The 21544-nt window shown below is 42.3% G+C and overlaps 1 protein-coding gene across 2 annotated transcripts in view; it reads left to right on the top strand.

Moving 5' to 3' along the window:
* Positions 1-21544, top strand: part of LOC139381422 (adhesion G protein-coupled receptor A3-like) — a 261482-nt gene that overhangs the window by 20702 nt on the left and 219236 nt on the right. For both annotated transcript variants that reach the window (XM_071124932.1, XM_071124931.1), the window contains exon 2: positions 2954-3025. In XM_071124932.1, coding sequence (XP_070981033.1) covers positions 2954-3025 — 72 coding nt within the window. The remainder of the gene's footprint in view (positions 1-2953; positions 3026-21544) is intronic.

Here is a 21544-nt window from a genome sequence, read left to right as displayed (position 1 = left end):
ATAAACGCAACCTAAAAGTAAAAAAATAATAATTAATGATTATATAAATATTAGGATGAGCAATGTCGGAGTGGCATAGACTAAATACAGTAGAATAGAAAACAGTGTGTGTATAAATCAAATGTATTTATATAGCCCTTCTTACATCAGCTGATATCTCAAAGTGCTATACAGAAACCTATATACCTATGTGATGAGACCTATATACATACGAGACCTATAAACATATGAGATGAGTAAAGCAAAAATATGTAAACATTATTAAAGTAACTAGCGTTCCGTTATTAAAGAGGCCAGTGATGTCAAGTCTATGTATAGGGGGCAGCAGCCTCTAAGGTGCAGCCAAATTTCTTCAGCCTCCTGAGTGGTGAAGGCGCTGTTGGTGTGTGAACCATTTCAGATCATCAGTGATATGTACGGCGAGGAACTTGAAGCTTTCCTCCTGCTCCACTACGGTCCCGTTGATGTGGATAGGTGTGTGCTCCCTCTGCTGTTTCCTGAAGTCCACTATCAGCTCCTTTTGTTTTTTCTACATTGAGTGAGAGGTTATTTTCCTGGCATCACACTCCCAGGGCCCTCACCTCTAGGCTGTCTCGTCATTGCCTACTACTGTTGTGTCGTCTGCAAACTTGATTATTGAGTAGGAGGCGTGCGTGGCCATGCAGTTGTGGGTGAACAGGGAGTACAGGAGGGGGATGAGCACGCATCCTTGTGGGGCTCCTGTGGCGAGGGTCAGCAAAGTGGAGGTGTTGTTTCTTACCTTCACCACCTGGGGGCGGCCCGTCAGGAAGTCCAGGACCCATTTGCACAGGGCGGGGTTCAGACCCAAGGCCCCAAGCTTAACGATGAGCTTGGAGGGTACTATGGTGTTGAGTGCTGAGCTGTAGTCAATGAACAGCATTCTTACATAGGTATTCCTCTTGTCCAGATGGGATAGGGCAGTGTGTAGAGCAATGTCGAGTGCATTGTCTGTGGATCTTTCAGGGCGGTATGCAAATTGGTCTTGTTTGTAGTGGCTGCTTTAAAAAAAACAGAACCATGGATTTCAGTTTCTCCTGGTCAATATACTACATTCAGGGTGAGGAACCATCTAACATCAAGTTTTAAATTAGTGAAATACTTCTTTTGAACTTCTGGCAAAACTCTTATGATGCTCAGTTTTTAACTCTCAACTTGTGCTCCTATGCAGTAGCTTGTCTCTCCGTTGACCGATTTAATATGAACTTGCTCAGCAGTCTCTATTAAAGGTCTTTAATGCCATTATACACTGTATTTATGCTCTCAAAATGTTCTTTGAATATAATTTTTTTTTGTGTACATTTTCACTGTGTGTATCCCACATCATGCCAATTCCAAAATAACTACAACCCCCCACCCCCCTCCCGCTAGGCTGGTGAGTAATTTGCCTCTTAAGCACAATGCATTGTGGGATCACACTGCTTAATCCTAGGGCATTAGAAGGTGACAAAAGAAGATGACTCGTGACACAACCTAATTACCACTCTTGCCAAACCTCTGCCATTACTCCTGAGAATGGAAGGGGAGGAAGAAGACGAGCGAGTGATTTGACCTTGGGTGTCTGTCCGTAGGAGCGTGCCAGTAGGAGACATGCAACGTGGTGCATGCAAAGCAGCAGGCCCCGTCTGCATGCAGACTCACTGCCATGCTCCATCACGCACTGCATGGCCTTACCGCCAGGCCAGCCCTGCAGCAGACAGGATGATCTAAGGTCTGGCAAGAGCGATTTAATATTTTAGCAGATATGAAATCCCCAAAATGCCATTTTAGGTGTATTTCAAATTATGTGCATCTGGGCAGAGGAATGAGCGTGACATAAATCATTACACACTCAGCCTACAGCTCTGAAGGGAAGGAGGGTCAGTAGAGAGGGGTGAACTAGGTATCTCAGCATTCAAAGTCAAAATAATTTACTGCTGTATTCAAGTCCATGAGTGGAAATCAATGGAAGAACATTGCCGAGATCCTGCTTTGTTCGTAAAGTGTTGGCAGGCAGGGTGTACATGTCTGTGTGCGTGTGAATGTGTGGTTGAACACAGACTAGTGGTTGTTTACTGGGGTGTGTGTGGACTTTATCTTTTGTCTGATATGTTTGTTTGTTTCACTAGAGCAGCAGGTAACACAGCCCTCCATCTGTGTCCTAACGAGTCCCCCTGGACCCTCCAGACACAACACTGATGGGCTACTGTTTTTCACTATGGGATGATGTGCATTTGTGTGTCTGTGCACTGCATTCGTCCTTGCTTTTGTGTAATTGTTTCTGTGATGGTGGTTAGCTGAACTCCTTCCGGAGGCTCAGTGTGTTATGACTGATGTTTTTGAGTAATTGGGTGTGTTCTGCTAAGAGGCTTTGCAGAGAGTCTTGAATGAATGTTTTTAACCCTCCTTGATACACAAACAAATACCCATATTACAAGATAAATACTCAAGATCCTTTTCCCCAGATTCTTTTAAAATAAAGCACTACTTTACCCTTTAAATATACTTCAACAAGAACAGAAATGTATATCCACATAGAGTCCTGGGGCAAATATGTATTTATTGCCTATACTGTACCTGTTGAGCACATGCACATCATTGACTTGTTTGCGGTTCATAGTGGTAGCTGTAGATCAGGGGGGTCAAACAAGTTTTGCCCCGGGAGTCGCATTCGGTCTTCAATGAGGTTATATTTCCTAGCCATCAAAAATGGCAAACAATAGCCACAAAAATCCATAAATAAATAAATAAATCCATAAATAAGACCAAAAAAATGCATCCAAGATTTAAGGCCAGATTAAATCAGAGATACATTTCTATCTCTCACCAAGTTATTGACAGGATGCATAATTTATTGGACATTTGTCTGTATTTTTGTGATATCTACTAATAAGTCTACTAATATGTCGAAAGGCTCACCATCTCACAGTCAACCTTTCCACTCTTCTGTCCACAGGATCCTCAGTAACAACAAGATCTCACTGCTGAAAAATGCCTCCTTCTTTGGCCTGACAGTCCTGGAGAAACTGTAAGTAAGCCATCTGCTGCTGGGAATTGTTCTGTTTGTCCTCCCCTGAGCCATAATGGCTGTCATCATGAGAATGACCCTGCCTGCGCTGTGGAAGGGACAGTGCAAGGGGACAGCCACGGGGGCTAGGGTAAAGCTCAAGGAGATCTTGTTGTTAATGCTAGCCCAAATCAAAAGTTGACTACTTCCACTTTCAAGACACTGCACTTAACATCAATTGCCTGAGTAAATGTCTTAATATTTAAAATATATAGTAGAATATACACTGAGTGTACAAAACATGACATAGACTGACCCAGATTAATCCAGGTGAATGCTATGATCCCGTATTGATGTCAAGTGTCAAATCCATTTCAATTCGTGTAGATGAAGGGGAGGAGAAAGGTTAAAGAAGGATTTTGAAGCCTTGAGAGAATTGAGACATGGAGTGTGTGTATGTGTGCCATTCAGAGGGTGAAATGGGCAAGACAAAAAATGTAAATGCCTTTTAAACAGGGTATGGTAGTAGGTGCCAGGCGCACTGGTTTGTGTCAAGAACGGCAACGCTGTTTCACGCTCAACAGTTTCCCGTGTGTATCAAGAATGGTCTACCACTCAAAGGACATCAACCCAACTTGACACAACTGTGAGAAGCATTGGAGTCAACATGGGCCAGCATCTTTGTGGAACACTTCCTAGAATTTGTAGAGTCCATGCTCTGATGAATTGAGGCTGTTATGACGGCAAAGGGGTGAGTGCAACTCAATCTTAGGAAGGTGTTCCTAATGTTTGGTATGCTCAGTGTACATCATATCATAAATAGGGTCCTATAAAATCCCATTTATTTGTTGCCTGATTCCGTTTAGTTTTTTCCCAAATTCCATTTTCCCTGTTTTGTTTTGCCAGGTTTCTGTTTTCAAGGTTCTGCTCTCAAAATTTTAAATTTTAAATTTTAATCATTTAACAGACACTCTAATCCGAAGCGACTCACAGGATCAATTAGGGTTAAGTGCCTTGCTCAAGGGCACATCGACAGATTTTTCACCTAGTTTGCTCATGTGAACACAGGCAGAGAAGCACAAGAAGAGCGGGAGTGCGGTGGAAGAGGGTGTGAAAACACTTCGTTGGGGACCGCAGCAAGGCAAATAGGTGCAACAGCAAAACGTCACTTCTAGCGACAAATCAAGGAACCAATAGCGGATCCCACTGACAAATTGTTGGCAACATCTCACGGCTACATAGGGATGGGCAAGACTCTCTCATGACCAGTCCGTCCATCCTGCCAGCTGTAGCTGTTGGCAGTGCACACCGGCTGTGCTATCACGAGCGGGGTGTGCCAAAGCACCGCTTACAGGTGCCCTCAGTGAGTGGGCTGTGGGGGCCAGCTGTTGCCGAGTCTGCACGTTTGGCGCCCAGAAGGCTGTGGTGCTATGGCTGACTGACGGGCTTACCCAGCACCGTCTGTGATGCTGTGGAATTTTGATTCTACCACACTGTGACCAGAGTCCCCATTACTGTACCCTGGATCTGGAAGGGAGAGGAGGTAGCTAGACACATTGGGATGAGACTGAGGTGATGATTATACAGCATATTGCCTGGTGTTTCTAGTTACTCAAGCATTTGAGGGTATGGACTATTATTCTGCATATTGTTCTGTTTTAAAGATTATATAATGTTTTGGTTATTGAGCTGCTGGCTATGTACCATTGATTAGCATATATTTGCAACCACCTGCTCAAAATGGAGATTCATGTTCGACGCAATTATTTTACCTTTTTGTTTTACCCACACTGGAATTGATACATTTCATTACCTCAGAGAGGAGACGTGTTGGGTGATGGCTTTAATCTCACCATATAGTCCTGGGCTCATTATCTGTCAAAGTGGGTCAAATTTATAGCATGCATATGAACAAAGGACACCACTGTTCTCTGTCCAGATGTGATGCTTTACTAGTTCAATGTGTTCCCACAATGTAAACTATCCCATTCCATAGCATTTAATTTCCTTGAAACCCATGTCGTCAAATTGAGAATTCAGTAATAGTATGTGACCTATGTAGCATGTGATATGTACAGGTAACTGCCAAAATAATGGAAACATGAGTAAATGAGGGATACAAGAAGTGATTCCTAATTAATCAATTAACATGAACAATTAATTAAGCAATTAACATCCCAATTATGCTTAAGGTCATGTATAAATGCTTGGCAGGCCATTATTTTGGCAACCATGGCTATGCCCCCATAGAATTACAATGCCCCCATCCACAGGGCACGAGTGGTCACTGAATGGTTTAATGAGCATGAAAATGATGTAAACCATATAGTCCTGGCTGTCTCAGTCTCCAGATCTCAACCCAATTGAACACTTATGGGAGGTTCTGGAGCGGCGCTTGAGACAATGTTTTCCACCACCATCAACAAAATACCAAATGATGGAATTTCTCATTGACGAATGCTGTCGCATCCCTCCAATAGAGTTCCAGACACTTATAGAACCTATGCCAAGGGCATTGAAGCTGTTCTGGCTCGTGATGGCCCAACAACATACTAAGACATTTTATGTTGGTGCAAAAATCCCAGAACCACACGGGGGGACCTAGTGAATGACCTGCAGAGAGCTGGGATCAAATTAACAAAGCCTACCATCAGTAACACACTACACTGCCAGGGACTCAAATCCTGCAGTGCCAGACGTGTTCCCCTGCTTAAGCCAGTACATGTCCAGGCCTGTCTGAAGTTTGCTAGAGAGCATTTGGATGATCCATAAGAAGATTGGGAGAATGTCATATGGTCAGATGAAACCAAAACTTTTTGGTAAAAACTCAACTCGTCGTGTTTGAAGGACAAAGAATACTGAGTTGCATCCAAAGAACACCATACCTACTGTGAAGCATGGGGGTGGAAACATCATGCTTTGGGGCTGTTTTTCTGCAAAGGGACCAGGACGACTGATCCGTGTAAAGGAAAGAATGAATGGGGCCATGTATCGTGAGATTTTGAGTGAAAACCTCCTTCCATCAGCAAGAGCATTGAAGATGAAACGTGGCTGGGTCTTTCAGCATGACAATGATCCCAAACACACCGCCCGGGCAACAAAGGAGTGGCTTCGTAAGAAGCATTTCAAGGTCCTGGAGTGGCCTAGCCAGTCTCCAGATCTCAACCCCATAGAAAATCTTTGGAGGGAGTTGAAAGTCCGTGTTGCCCAGCAACAGCCCCAAAACATCACTGCTCTAGAGGAGATCTGCATGGAGGAATGGGCCAAAATACCAGCAACAGTGTGTGAAAACCTTGTGAAGACTTACAGAACACGTTTGACCTCTGTCATTGCCAACAAAGGGTATATAACAAAGTATTGAGATAAACTTTTGTTATTGGACAAATACTTATTTTACACCATCATTTGCAAATAAATTCATAAAAAATCCTACAATGTGATTTTCTGGATTGTTTTCTTCTCATTTTGTCTGTCATAGTTGAAGTGTACCTATGATGGAAATTACAGGCCTCTCTCATCTTTTTAAGTGGGAGAACTTGCACAATTGGTGGTTTCAGAGTTGGTCATGGGTGCACCTCAGCCACGCTCAAGGTCCTAAACGATACCTTAACCGCCATCGATAAGAAACAATACTGTGCAGCCATATTCATTGATCTGGCCAAGGCTTTCGACTCTGTCAATCACCACATCCTCATCGGCAGACTCGATAGCCTTGGTTTCTCAAATGACTGCCTCGCCTGGTTCACCAACTACTTCTCTGATAGAGTTCAGTGTGTCAAATCGGAGGGCCTGTTGTCCGGGCCTCTGGCAGTCTCTATGGGGGTGCCTCAGGGTTAAATTCTTGGACCGACTCTCTTCTCTGTATACATCAATGATGTTGCGCTTGCTGCTGGTGAGTCTCTGATCCACCTCTATGCAGACGACACCATTCTGTATACTTCTGGCCCTTCTTTGGACACTGTTAACAAACCTCCAGACGAGCTTCAATGCCATACAACTCTCCTTCCGTGGCCTCCAATTGCTCTTAAATACAAGTAAAACTAAATGCATGCTCTTCAACCGATCGCTGCCTGCACCTGCCCGCCCGTCCAACATCACTACTCTGGACGGTTCTGACTTAGAATATGTCGACAACTACAAATACCTAGGTGTCTGGTTAGACTGTAAACTCTCCTTCCAGACTCACATCAAACATCTCCAATCCAAAGTTAAATCTAGAATTGGCTTCCTATTTCGCAGCAAAGCATCCTTCACTCATGCTGCCAAACATACCCTTGTAAAACTGACCATCCTACCGATCCTCGACTTCGGCGATGTCAACATAGCCTCCAATACCTTACTCAATAAATTGGATGCAGTTTCTGTACAGCACTTTGAGATGTCAGCTGATGTTCAAAGGGCTATATAAATACATTTGATTTGATATCACAGTGCCATCCGTTTTGTCACCAAAGCCCCATATACTACCCACCACTGCGACCTGTATGCTCTCGTTGGCTGGCCCTCGCTTCATATTCGTTGCCAAACCCACTGGCTCCAGGTCATCTACAAGACCCTGCTAGGTAAAGTCCCCCCTTATCCCAGCTCGCTGGTCACCATAGCAGCACCCACCTGTAGCACGCACTCCAGCAGGTATATCTCTCTGGTCACCCCCAAAACCAATTCTTCCTTTGGCCGCCGTTCCTTCCAGTTCTCTGCGGCCAATGACTGGAACGAGCTACAAAAATCTCTGAAACTGAAAACACTTATCTCCCTCACTAGCTTTAAGCACCAGCTGTCAGAGCAGTTCACAGATTACTGCACCTGTACATAGCCCATCTATAATTTAGCCCAAACAACTGCCTCTCCCCCTGCTGTATTTATTTATTTACTTTGCTCCTTTGCACCCCATTATTTCTATCTCTACTTTGCACATTCTTCCACTGCAAATCTACAATTCCAGTGTTTTACTTGCTATATTGTATTTACTACTCCGCCATGGCCTTTTTTTGTCTTTACCTCCCTCATCTTACCTCATTTGCTCACATTGTATATAGACCTATTTTTCTACTGTATTGTTGACTGTATGTTTGTTTTACTCCATGTGTAACTCTGTTGTTTTATGTGTCGAACTGCTTTGCTTTATCTTGGTTAGGTCGCAATTGTAAATGAGAACTTATTCTCAACTTGCCTACCTGGTTAAATAAAGGTGAAATTAAAAAAAATAAAATGCAGAAAATACCTCAAACCTACTGTAAAATATGGTGGTGGATCTTTGAAGTTATGGTGCTATTTTGCTTCCAGTGGTCAATGTCATCATGAACTTAGGCAAAAACCTTATCGCCTCAGCCAGAAGGCTGCAACTTGGCTGCGAGTGGATCTTCATTATGCGTCCAGTATGCAGAAAGTTGGAGGTCGTTTCACGAGCCAATTCTAGCTAGCTTTAGTGCAGTGACTGTAAGTCTATGATATCTAATAGCATGCTAGCAGTTCCCATAGACTCCCAGTCATTGCGCTAACACTAGTCATCAATAAGGCTAACGCTAGTTAACAACATCCTTCAAACTGCATGCAGTAAAAATGGTATCCACGAGTTCATCTGACTCTGGGGAAGTAGATAAAAAGCTTCATTGCCAAAATCCCAAAGTGTCCCTTTAACTAGACCAAAATGTTCTGTAGTTTTAAAAATTAACACTGGTATGCAGGCAATGTCTAAAGAGGCCAATTTCTCTTCTCTCTCTTCATTGTTGCCTCTGTGATGCCTGGTCTCAGTGGATCTCTCTGCAAGGCTATCATCAACTCTGTTTTTCTGCCTAAAAAAAAGGAGCATTCCCCCCTTGCTTACGATTTTGGATCAACATTTGAACATAATTATTTATTTACAACATTTGTTACGGTTTCCAGACAGGAAGTGTGTGAAATCACCCTGGGTCTGCAGAATGTCCACCAAAGCTGTTGCCAGAAAATGTTAATTTCTCTACCATAAGCTGCTGTCAACGTCATTTTAGAGAATTTGGCAGTACATCCAACCGGCCTCACAACCGCAGACCACGTGTAACCATGCCAGCCCAGGACCTCCACATCCGGCTTCTTCACCACAGGTGAAGAAACTCTTCCAAGAGCTGGACGCCCTGCCAAACTGAGCAATCAGGGGAGAAGAGCCTTGGTCAGGGAGGTGACCAAGAACCCAGTGTTCATTCTGAAAGAGCTCCAGAGTTCTTCTTTGGAGATGGGAGAACCTTCCAGAAGGACAAGCATCTCTGCAGCACTCCACCAATCTGGCCTTTATGGTAGAGTGGCCAGACGCAAGCCACTCCTCAGTAAAAGGCACATGACAGCCCGCTTGTTTGCCAAAAGCCACCTAAAGACTCTCGGACCATGAGAAACAAGGTTCTCCAGTCTGATGAAACCAAGATTAAACTATTTGACTTGACTGCCAAGCGTGACGTCTGGAGGAAACCTGGTACCATCCCTACGGTGAAGCATGGTAGTGGCAGTATCATGCTGTGGGGATGTTTTTCATCAGCAGGGACTGGGAGACTAGTTAGGATTGAGGCAAATATGACCAGAGCAAAGTACAGAGACAAATGTTAACAAAATGCTGACCAATGTAATAAAGTAATGTATTTTCAAATAAGTTACCTTACACCTTATGTTGAGTGACAATTTGTTAGCTACGCTATCCATACGAACCGCAAAGCATCTCAACGGGTATTGAGCATTCGTAAATTCATCAGTTATTCTGCGCATCAGTCTTTCCATAATTGTATGATTTTTTTTTGTTTGCAAATGAACTCAAGCTTACAGACAATGTCAAATGTAATATAGCGAAGCATCTGAGTGAGTTGGGTGCGCAATTACGCAGGTACCTTTCCGAAACGGATGACACAAACAACTGGATTCGTTATCCCTTTCATCCCCTGCCTCCAATCCATTTACCGATATCTGAAAAATGTTATTTAATCAGAAGCCACTGCCAGATTTCTGGATTGGGCTGCGCACAGAGTATCCTGCCTTGGCAAATCGAGCTGTTAAGACACTGATGCCCTTTGCAACCACGTACCTATGTGAGAGTGGATTCTTGGCCCTCACTAGCATGAAAACTTAATACAGGCACAGACTGTGTGAAAAATTATTTAAGACTGAGACTCTCCAATACAACCCATTTCAGAGTTATGTGCATCCTTTCAAGCATACCCTTCTCATTAACCTGTGGTGAGTTATTCGCCATTTTCGATGAACCTATAAGGTTTTATATATATATAAGATGGTTAAATAAAGAGCAAAATTATTTATTATTATTATTTGTGCCCTGGTCCTATAAGCGCTCTTTGTCACTTCGCATGAGCTGGGTTGTGAAAAAAACTCACACTCAGTCTTATGTTTAATGAATGTATCGTATAGTGTGTGTGTGGCAGGCTTACAATGATGGCAAAAAACAAAATTTGAGAGTACGCTGAACCTGGTGCTAGAGGGGGTACACAGCTGGAGGTTGAATGTTTGAAGGGGTACGTACGGGGCTATAAAACGTTTGGGATCCTAGGTTTCCTTTCCTAGGATGTTGGGGCTTGCCAGACGGTGACACTAAAGTGACTGACTCCTCCGTCAGTGAGTGTAGCCTACCAAATCGCATCGGTGAGAGAGCCATTCATTTGACTCCCTAATTTGCATGAGCTACTGGTATAGGTAGTTGTGAGCCTCATTCTGGTCCAAATATGATAATTAGGGCCCTCACGGAATCCAGTCATTAAAACAATATTCAATAATTTTCCAAAATGTATTCACCTTAGTAGGGAATCAACTAAATGTATTGAAAATGAATGAATTTGCCCAAGTTTATCAAAAGCCATGAACATAATCATCAGTGATTCGTATTTCCTGCAACTTTCGGAAGAGACAATGAGATTTCCCTGTCTTTCTAGGGCCATGTGCGGTGCTCGTCGCTCCCAATTTGTGAAGCCGTTAGCGATGGTGCTAATGAAAACAGATGTAAAGGCTTTTCTAAAAAATCTTCTCAATTAAATTTTAACTACAAAGTAGCTCATGCTTACCTGGTAGAATGATATCATAATCATTGATGATTATTTTCATCAATCCAGTTGGTATTTTTCCCAGACCTCAAAAGTGATCTCCTGATGTGGTTTAAGCATTGTTGGGGTACCTAGAACATACGATTTAATGTTGTAAATGTTGTAATGTGTAAAACCTGGAAATCAAAACCTTTTAAAATGTATTTTTCAAGATAATGTGAGATATTTACATAATTTTTCTGTTTTAATAAAATACAATTTGAAGAACAAATATCATTGTAGCATTTCATATCTTGCAGTAAAATAAGACTTTATTCTCAAGAGAAGACTTGAGAATTGTGATTAAATGTTTATGGATGAATGCTTTCTTACTTGAAAAATAGTCCTGATCATAGAGGGCTAGACCTAGATAATACCCAAAACACTGAAATCATACATTGTCAGTAATTTGTACTGTCTTTCTACATAATGCAACACATATTTCCAATCTGGGAGGTAAACTCGATAAAATATTCAATAATTTTGCTGTGTATTTCAGATGCCATTAAAATGTACCAGAGACCAGAGTTCCTTCTGCAAAAATGTGAGGAATAAATTGTGCTTGAGTTGCATTTTAGAAATATTCCAATCAAACCGATGATTAAACGAGAGTGTTGAAGTACTGAAAGAGCAAATAATTGATATCTTAAAAGGTAATGAAAATATAAACTCATATACCCACAAGCTTGGGCCATTTGAAATAGATTCTATCAACGCGTGGTATTTTCTTGTCAGGCAGTTATTATTAATGCATGATGGTTGGACCTGCCAGTGTGTTTTATGTTATTTTCTGTTATTTTCTGGTATGTAACTGATTTTGAGGGAATCCCAGTCTCTTTTGATCCTCTGGCAGTGGTTGCTATTACTGTGACATGGTGTACCCTCAGTCGCTCTAATTGGACTGAACTGTCTTACTATCTGTCCCTCTTTTACTCTCCTCTGAGAGATCTCAAGCATATTTATTTACATTTCACTCTGTGGTTATCCATCCTAATTAGATGTGCTTTATCTAATTTGAAGTGTCTGATGAGATATGTCTTCCTGCCGCCTTGTTTCCTCAGTGGGAGAGCAAATTGACCCAGGTTTTGTAATATGAACTAACAAGTTATTACTGTACCATTAAGAACGGAAAATTATGTCTTGGCAGTTTTAATATTTTCTTATCAATTGTCAGGCAAATTAGAATGTTTGTGTCGTATTATTCTGTGCATTCATGGATGGATTGGAATACATAATGAGATGTCTTGAACTGAAGTGGCTCTGTAGTGTCAAATGCAGTCCAACCTTCAGAGGAAGCAGTTTTTCCAGGCAGAATACAATGACCATAGTTAGGCTACATTGTGGCCTTTTCTCACTGTCAGAGACTGCTCTCTACTCTCATTAGTGTATCTCTCTGTTTACATTCTCTCTCTCTCTCTCTCTCTCTCTCTCTCTCTCTATTGGCATGGGAAACACGTTTACATTGCCAAAGCAAGTGAAATACACAATAAACAATAAAAAATTAACATTAAACATTACCTTCACAAAAGTTCCAAAATAATAAAGACATATGTCTTCGTACAGTGTTGTAACGATGTGCAAATAGTTGAAGTACAAAAGGGGATAGAAATAAACATAAATATGGCTTGTATTTACTGGGGATGCATGATACAGTGCCTTGCGAAAGTATTCGGCCCCCTTGAACTTTGCGACCTTTTGCCACATTTCAGGCTTCAAACATAAAGATAGAAAACTGTATTTTTTTGTGAAGAATCAACAACAAGTGGGACACAATCATGAAGTGGAACGACATTTATTGGATATTTCAAACTTTTTTAACAAATCAAAAACTGAAAAATTGGGCGTGCAAAATTATTCAGCCCCCTTAAGTTAATACTTTGTAGCGCCACCTTTTGCTGCGATTACAGCTGTAAGTTGCTTGGGGTATGTCTCTATCAGTTTTGCACATCGAGAGACTGACATTTTTTCCCATTCCTCCTTGCAAAACAGCTCGAGCTCAGTGAGGTTGGATGGAGAGCATTTGTGAACAGCAGTTTTCAGTTCTTTCCACAGATTCTCGATTGGATTCAGGTCTGGACTTTGACTTGGCCATTCTAACACCTGGATATGTTTATTTTTGAACCATTCCATTGTAGATTTTGCTTTATGTTTTGGATCATTGTCTTGTTGGAAGACAAATCTCCGTCCCAGTCTCAGGTCTTTTGCAGACTCCATCAGGTTTTCTTCCAGAATGGTCCTGTATTTGGCTCCATCCATCTTCCCATCAATTTTAACCATCTTCCCTGTCCCTGCTGAAGAAAAGCAGGCCCAAACCATGATGCTGCCACCACCATGTTTGACAGTGGGGATGGTGTGTTCAGCTGTGTTGCTTTTACGCCAAACATAACGTTTTGCATTGTTGCCAAAAAGTTCAATTTTGGTTTCATCTGACCAGAGCACCTTCTTCCACATGTTTGGTGTGTCTCCCAGGTGGCTTGTGGCAAACTTTAAACAACACTTTTTATGGATATCTTTAAGAAATGGCTTTCTTCTTGCCACTCTTCCATAAAGGCCAGATTTGTGCAATATACGACTGGTTGTTGTCCTATGGACAGAGTCTCCCACCTCAGCTGTAGATCTCTGCAGTTCATCCAGAGTGATCATGGGCCTCTTGGCTGCATCTCTGATCAGTCTTCTCCTTGTATGAGCTGAACGTTTAGAGGGACGGCCAGGTCTTGGTAGATTTGCAGTGGTCTGATACTCCTTCCATTTCAATATTATCGCTTGCACAGTGCTCCTTGGGATGTTTAAAGCTTGGGAAATCTTTTTGTATCCAAATCCGGCTTTAAACTTCTTCACAACAGTATCTCGAACCTGCCTGGTGTGTTCCTTGTTCTTCATGATGCTCTCTGCGCTTTTAACGGACCTCTGAGACTATCACAGTGCAGGTGCATTTATACGGAGACTTGATTACACACAGGTGGATTGTATTTATCATCATTAGTCATTTAGGTCAACATTGGATCATTCAGAGATCCTCACTGAACTTCTCGAGAGAGTTTGCTGCACTGAAAGTAAAGGGGATGAATAATTTTGCACGCCCAATTTTTCAGTTTTTGATTTGTTAAAAAAGTTTGAAATATCCAATAAATGTCGTTCCACTTCATGATTGTGTCCCACTTGTTGTTGATTCTTCACAAAAAAATACAGTTTTATATCTTTATGTTTGAAGCCTGAAATGTGGCAAAAGGTCGCAAAGTTCAAGGGGGCCGAATACTTTCGCAAGGCACTGTATATTGGTAAGCATATTGGTAAGCATATTGGAATCGTCCGATATTAGCTAAAAATGCCAGCATCGGCCCGATGTCTAGTTTAACACCGATGTGCATAACCGATATCAAAGCTGACTTGCGTACCTATATAATGTAGGTAGATGACGTAATCACGGCACAGAAAATATAGCGCTACACGTGCAACACAGCATTCCTAACCTAGCCCACAATGTCTGCTGTGTGGGTCGAGCAGTCATTTGAAAGAGTAAGAACATTTCAGCGAGACAACTCAAAGGCGAAATCCATTAACCTCTCTAGGGTAGGGGGCAGCATTTGGAATTTTGGATGAAAAGCATGCCCAAATTAAACGGCCAGCTACTCAGGCCCAGAAGATATGATATGCATATAACTGGTAGATGTGGATAGAAAACACTCTAAAGTTTTCAAAACTGTTAAAATAGTGTCTGTGAGTATAACAGAACTGATTTGGCAGGCGAAAACCTGAGAAGTTTTTTCATGCGCAATCCGGAGAGAGTGCATTTCTTGTTTACCTTTTATATTGACAACGTTATTGTCCGGTTGAAATATTATAGATCATTTAGGCTAAAAACAACCTAAGGATTGAATATAAACATCGTTTGACATGTTTTTATGAACTTTACAGATACAATTTGGATTTTGACTGCCTGTTTTGACTGCGTTTGAGCCTGTGGATTACTGAAGAAAACGCGCGAACAAAACTTAGGTTTTTGGATATAAAGAGACTTTATCGAATAAAAGGAACATTTATTGAGTAAATTAATGTCTTCTGAGTGCCACCATATGAAGTAACATCAAAGGTAAGGGATTCATTTTATCTCTATTTCTGAGTTTTGTAACGCTTCTGCTTGGCTGGTTACTGTTTGTAATAATTTGTCAACTAGGCTATGTTCTGGGCTAGGTATGCTTTCGCCGAAAAGCCTTTTATAAATCTGACACCGTGGTTGGATTAACAAGAAGTTAATCTTTAAACCTATGTAAAATATGTTTTGTTTTCTGAATTTTTATAATGAGCATTTCTGTATTTGAATTTGGAGCTCTGCAATCTCACTGGATGTTGGCCAGATGGGACGCTAGCGTCCCACGTACCCTAGAGAGGTTAATGCCAAGATAATGGAATTCATTGTCCTTGACAATCAACCGTTCTCTGTTGTGGATGATGTTGGCTTTCGCCGACTGGTTGAGCACCGGTACACACTACCAAGTAGGCGCTGTTCTTCAGATGTTGCCCTACCAGAGTTACACATGCTGTCAGCCCCATGAGCATTATGAGTCTGACAGCACCGTGGGTCAATAAGGATTTTGTACTGAGGAAAGCTGTATTGCATGCTCAAGAATGTGCTGAGTCTGGAAGGAGAGTTTACAGTCTAGCCAGGCACCTAGGAATTTGTAGTTGTCCACATAGTCTAGGTCAGAACCGCCCATAGTAGTGATGCTAGTCGGGTGGGAGGGTGCGGGCAGCAATCGGTTGAAGAGCATGCACTTAGTTTTACTAGCATTTTAAAAGCAGTTGGAGGCCACTGAAGGAGTGTTGTACACATTGAAGCCGTACTGTCTTTTATCGATGGCGGTTATGATATCGTTTAGGACCTTGAGCGTGGCTGAGCACCCATTACCAGCTCGGAAACCAGGGAAGGTACGGTGCGATTCGAAATGGTCGGTGATCTGTTTGTTAACTTGGCTTTCGCAGATTTTAGAAAGGCAGGGCAGGATAACAGTTTGGGCCTAGAGTGTCTGCCCCTTTGAAGAGGGGGATGACCGCGGCAGCTTTCCAATCTTTGGGGATCTCCGACGATACCAAAGAGCATTTGAATAGGCTAGTAATAGGGTTTGCAACAATTTCGGCGGATCATTTTAGAAAGAGAGGGTCCAGATTGACTAGCCCAGTGGATCCAGATTTTGCAGCTCTTTCATCATCTATCTTGATTTGGGTGAAGGAGAAGTGGAATGGGGGCTTGGGAAAGTTGCTGCAGGGGATGCTGAAATGTTGACCGGGCTAGGGGTAGCCAGGTGGAAAGCATGGCCAGCCGTATAATTTTTTTTTATTGAAATGATCGATTATCATAGATTTATCGGTGGTGACAGTGTTTCTTTTCCTCAGTGCAGTGGGCAGCTGGGAGGAGGTGCTCTTATTTGCAATGGACTTTACAGTGTCCCAAAACTTTTGGGAATTAGTGCTACAGGAAGCAAATTTCTGCTTGAAAAACCTAGCCTTAGCTTTCCTAACTGACTGAGTGTATTGTTTCCTGACGTCCCTGAAAAGTTGCATATCACGGGGGCTATTCGATGCTAATGCAGAACGCCACAGGATGTTTTTGTGCTGGTCAAGGCCAGTCAAGTCTGGGGTGAACCAAGGGCTGTATCTGTTCTTAGTTCAACATTGTTTGAATGGGGCATGCTTATTTAAGACCATGATGAAAGCACTTTTGAAGAGCAGCCCGGCATCCTCTACTGATGGGATGAGGTCATTATCCTTCCAGGATACCCGGGCCAGGTCGATTAGAAAGTCCTGCTCGCTGAATTGTTTTAGGGAGTGTTTGACAGTGATTAAGGGTGGTCGTTTGACCACGGACCCATTACACATTCAGGCAATGAGGCAGTTGATCTCTGAGATCCTGTTTGAAGACAGCAAAGGTGTATTTAGAGGGTTGGGCGAGCTAGAGGCATGGCGATTCAGACAGCTAGGAGGCCGGGGATAGCAGGCTAGCAGATGGGCCTCGGGGATGTCGCAACTGAAGAGCCTGTTGAAACCACCTCGGACGGTTACGTCGGCAGACCAGTCGTAATGGATCGGCATGGTGCCGTATTGGCAGCAAAGGGTACAGGGCAATTGGCAAGAGAAGTGTTGAAGCCCAGGAATTGTCTGATGGATCTCTTTGGCTAGCCGGGAGATGGGCCTAGCTCCATGCTATCTGGTGCTTGCTTCGGGACAGAGACGGGAGTAGCCAGGAGCAGCCACTCGGATAGCAGCTAGCTAGCTGTGATGATCCGGAGTAAAGGTTTTTAGCTCGCGGTAGGAATCTGGAGATGTGGTAGAGGAAAAGCAGTCCTATATGCTCTGGGTTTATATCGTGCTGCGCAGACTGGCAGGAATTGACCGGGCTGAGGCTGGCAGATGTCCGAGTTAATGGTGATGACCGCTAGCAGTGGCTAACTGACTACTAGCTAGTAGCTAGTTAGCTGGCGTGCTTCTGAAGGGGGTTCCTGTTCTAAAGTATAAAAAATAGCAGTTCCATATCACATTGGGTGAGGTGGGTTGCAGGAGAGTATATTCAGTCGATAGATGTAAATTGAGATAAAAAATATATACAAAATATATACGAAGCAAAACCATATATATATACACGGGACGGGACGGGATAAGACAAACAAACAAATTATTTCACATGTATTGCTACACTTTGCACTTCAAAGTAAACCTCAGCTCTGTTAACCTGTTGCGACGACCAAACCCGGATCCGGGATTCTATTTATAGACCTAAGCTCATTACCATAACGCAACGTTAACCATTCATGAAAATCGCAAATGAAATGAAATAAATATGCTATCTCTCAAGCTTAGCCTTTTGTTAACAACGCTGTCATCTCAGATTTTCAAAATATGCTTTTCAACCATAGGAAAACAATCATTTGTGTAACAGTAGCTAGCTAGCGTAGCATTTAGCGTTAGCATTAGCGTTAGCATTTAGCAAGCAACTATCACAAAAACAAGTAAAGCCTTCAAATAAAATAACTTACCTTTGAAGAACTTCTGATGTTTTCAATGAGGAGACTCTCAGTTAGATAGCAGATGCTCAGTTTTTCCAAAAATATTCTTTGTGTATTAGAAATAGCTCCGTTTTGAACATCACATTCGCCTACCAAAAAAAAATAAAAAAAATAAATAAAATAAAATAAAAAAATTCAGCCCTCAAAACGCGAACTTTTTTCCAAATTAACTCCATAATATCGACTGAAACATGGCAAACGTGGTTTAGAATCAATCCTCAAGGTGTTTTTCCACATATCTCTTCGATGATATATCCTTCGTGGAAGCCTGGTTTCTCCTTGCTCTCAAATGGAAAAATAAGTGCACCTGGCTTTGCGCTCCAATTTCGACGCAGGGACACCAGGCGGACACTTGGAAAATGTAGTCTCTTATGGTCAATCTTCCAATGATATGCCTACAAATATGTCACAATGCTGCAAACACCTTGGGGAAACGACAGAAAGTGTAGGCTCATTCCTTGCGCAATCACAGCCATATAAGGAGACAATGGAAAACAGAGCTTCAGAGATTCTGCTCATTTCCTGGTTGACGTATCATCTTGGTTTCACCTGTAGAATGAGTTCTGGGGCACTTACAGACAATATCTTTGCAGATTCTGAAACTTCAGAGTGTTTTCTTTCCAAAACGGTCAATAATATGCATAGTCGAGCATCTTTTCGTGACAAAATATTGCGCTTAAAACTGGAACGTTTTTTATCCAAAAATGAAATAGCGCCCCTAGAGATCCAAGAGGTTAAAAGTATACTCAAGTAAAACTATTGTATTTATCATAGTGATCAAGGCGTAACATTAAAACAAAGTAATATTCTCCATCAACATTAGACAACTATACAGAAAACCCTAAAGTTGCTGAAATTATTGAATCAAATCAGTTATGAGAAAATAGCCAGATTAACTGATGATTGACACAGACATGGTGGCATAGTAGGTTGTGAGTTCAAATCCCAGATGAGGACAGCAGCATACCACCCTGCATCCCGCTGCTTGCTTGCTTCTGAAGCTAAGCTTCAGACCAGGTGGTGTTGGAAGGCCAGTAGGAGGTCCCCTTTTCTCTGGGCTAAAGAAATATCCCAGCTCACAATTGGCTCATTCGTCCCTGTAACTATTCCCCAGGTCTTTGATGTAAATTAGAATGTGTTCTCAGTCATCTTACATGGTAAAATAAGGGTTAAGAAATAAATGTTGAATAATAATTACTCTATAAATTTACAATGTAATCATGTACTGTATGTGAAGCTGTGTCAAATATGTATGTTGAAAACACTATGTTAAAAGTGTTGTTTTGCCAGCTGAACATTTAAGTTCAGGTAACACTTTAACCGAAAAGTTGAGTGAACTAAAAAAAAGCTCTGGATCCAGTTACTTAAATAGTAATTAGTCATTTCTATTTAATTGTATGAAATGAAAAAAAGGGTTTTGGTCAGAGAAAATCCATTTTTCATGGTATGTTATCATGTAACCTGTATACCCTTGGATCAGTGCCTAGTGTCTGGTCACTCACTAATTGTTTTTGTTTGTTCATGAAATGCCAGAATGTAAACTGCTTTGAATCTAAGGCCATACTGCTGAATCGGAGACATGGGTGATCAGATCCTGCACTATGTCAAGTCCGAGTCTGTGGGCCGTGCTAGGGAGCATGTGTGTGTGGTCCAGTCAGAGTACAGTCTATGGTCCAAGGTCAATGTCCCCTGGGACTTTCATTTGTGTGTGCGTTTGTGTGTCTGCATGTGTGTGTGCATGCATGTTTGTGCGTGCGTGCATGTTTGTGCGTGCGTGTTTGTGTACTGTATGTGTGTGCATGTGTTTGTGTTGAACGGCCAGAGAAGGAGATGAATCTTCCCATTAGTGTCATATGGTGAACATCCTAATATCCTCAGGGCCAAACTTCAGCAGTCTAAGATCTACAGCACAGCCAAAATTAATTGGGAACCACTTCAGTAGCTTTCCACACATCAGCCACAAATATTGGAGTTTATGTCAGGGTTTTACAAAAGCCAGAACCACGCACAGTGTAGTTCCCAGCCACACTTCAAATGCTCAGGGTTCGGGGGTAGAAACCGCTTATTGTTTAAACATCCAGCTCTTGTTGAGTTTAGCCAGCTGTACATGTTTTAGAGTGAATTCAATTGTAGGTAACAGTAGGTAGTGTGTGTCTGTGTGTGCACTCGTGTGTGTGTGCACGTGCGTATGTGTGTGTTTCTGTGCGTGCGCTCTTATGTATGTGCGTGTTTTGGTAAGCACCTCCTGACCGGAGCTACAAACAGAACTCTCTCAGGAAACAGGAAGACTTATTTATTCAACTGGACTTCCATCCTGCCTTTCTCTCTCTCTGCTGCCAATCACCTAATAATACAATACAACAATGTAACAACACACAACAACCTCCACTTCAGAATGAGCTATGCTTAAATGGGATAGTGATTGACATGATAACAGAGTAACCCACAGTATATGATCAAAGCAACAACAGCTGTCTTTATTGTCTGCTCACAGTACAAAAGAACCCCCACACCCACCGTACATGTCATGACCGAAGCTGTTACAGCTGTAATTATTGTCTGCTCAGTGCTCATAGTACCTTGAGACACAATGTATGGCAGCATACAATACACAGTAACAGGTACCCTGCAGCGTTTGCTGTGTTGTGTTGGCACTAGTCTGCCCACCTGTGTCCTCTACCTACCTCTCCCCTACCTCTGACCTCTCTCACTGCTGACCTCTGGCCTGGGGCCTGGCTAGAAACTGCTGACTGCTTAACTCTGACACAGGAGCACTGGCCTCTGGCTGTGGTTGGCTGCTGCGTGTGCTGTGAACAAAAGGCGTTAGGAAAGTGGCACATTGAAACCTTACCCTCGGACAGTCCACCTTCTCCCTCAGAACATGCTTTATATGATCAAAGGCTCCCATCGACACGAGGGGAGATCTAAGCTACCCTGGTGATACAGTAGCTGTCTCTCTGTCTATAGAGCACTCCACTCTTCACTCAATATCCACTCTCCCTTCTACTGTGTCCACTCTCTTAGCTTGCTCGGATGTCCTAGCTAGGTTGTTATATAGTGAGGCAGTGCTTGAATACCAACATTTGGGTTGGAGAGAAACTGCCCCTACTATGTACTGTCGGGTCCATGGAAAGCCTATGTATATTTCCAAACCTCAATCCTGGTATGCCAATCATTGTGTAACACAAAAAAATCTACACGCACAATAATATATTAAAGTGAATGAGCATGCAGTGAATCGCAACTTCAAGGATAATGTTAGCCTATGAACTGGTAGAGTAAAGAGGGTGGGTTGGGGTAATGGTGCAGGCCAAGTGTGTTTTAACTGAACAATTTAACAGCAGACACACATCATTAACTACAGACAAGAGTAATTTATCTGACGATAATGATTGTGCGTTCTTTGTGTGTGTGTGTAATACTTTTTACGTTGA

The sequence above is a fragment of the Oncorhynchus clarkii genome, chromosome 23 (assembly GCF_045791955.1).
Source record: "Oncorhynchus clarkii lewisi isolate Uvic-CL-2024 chromosome 23, UVic_Ocla_1.0, whole genome shotgun sequence".
NCBI classification, from domain to species: domain Eukaryota; kingdom Metazoa; phylum Chordata; class Actinopteri; order Salmoniformes; family Salmonidae; genus Oncorhynchus; species Oncorhynchus clarkii.
The sequence above is the reverse complement of the archived record's forward strand: the minus strand, read 5'-3'. Positions and strand labels throughout refer to the sequence as shown.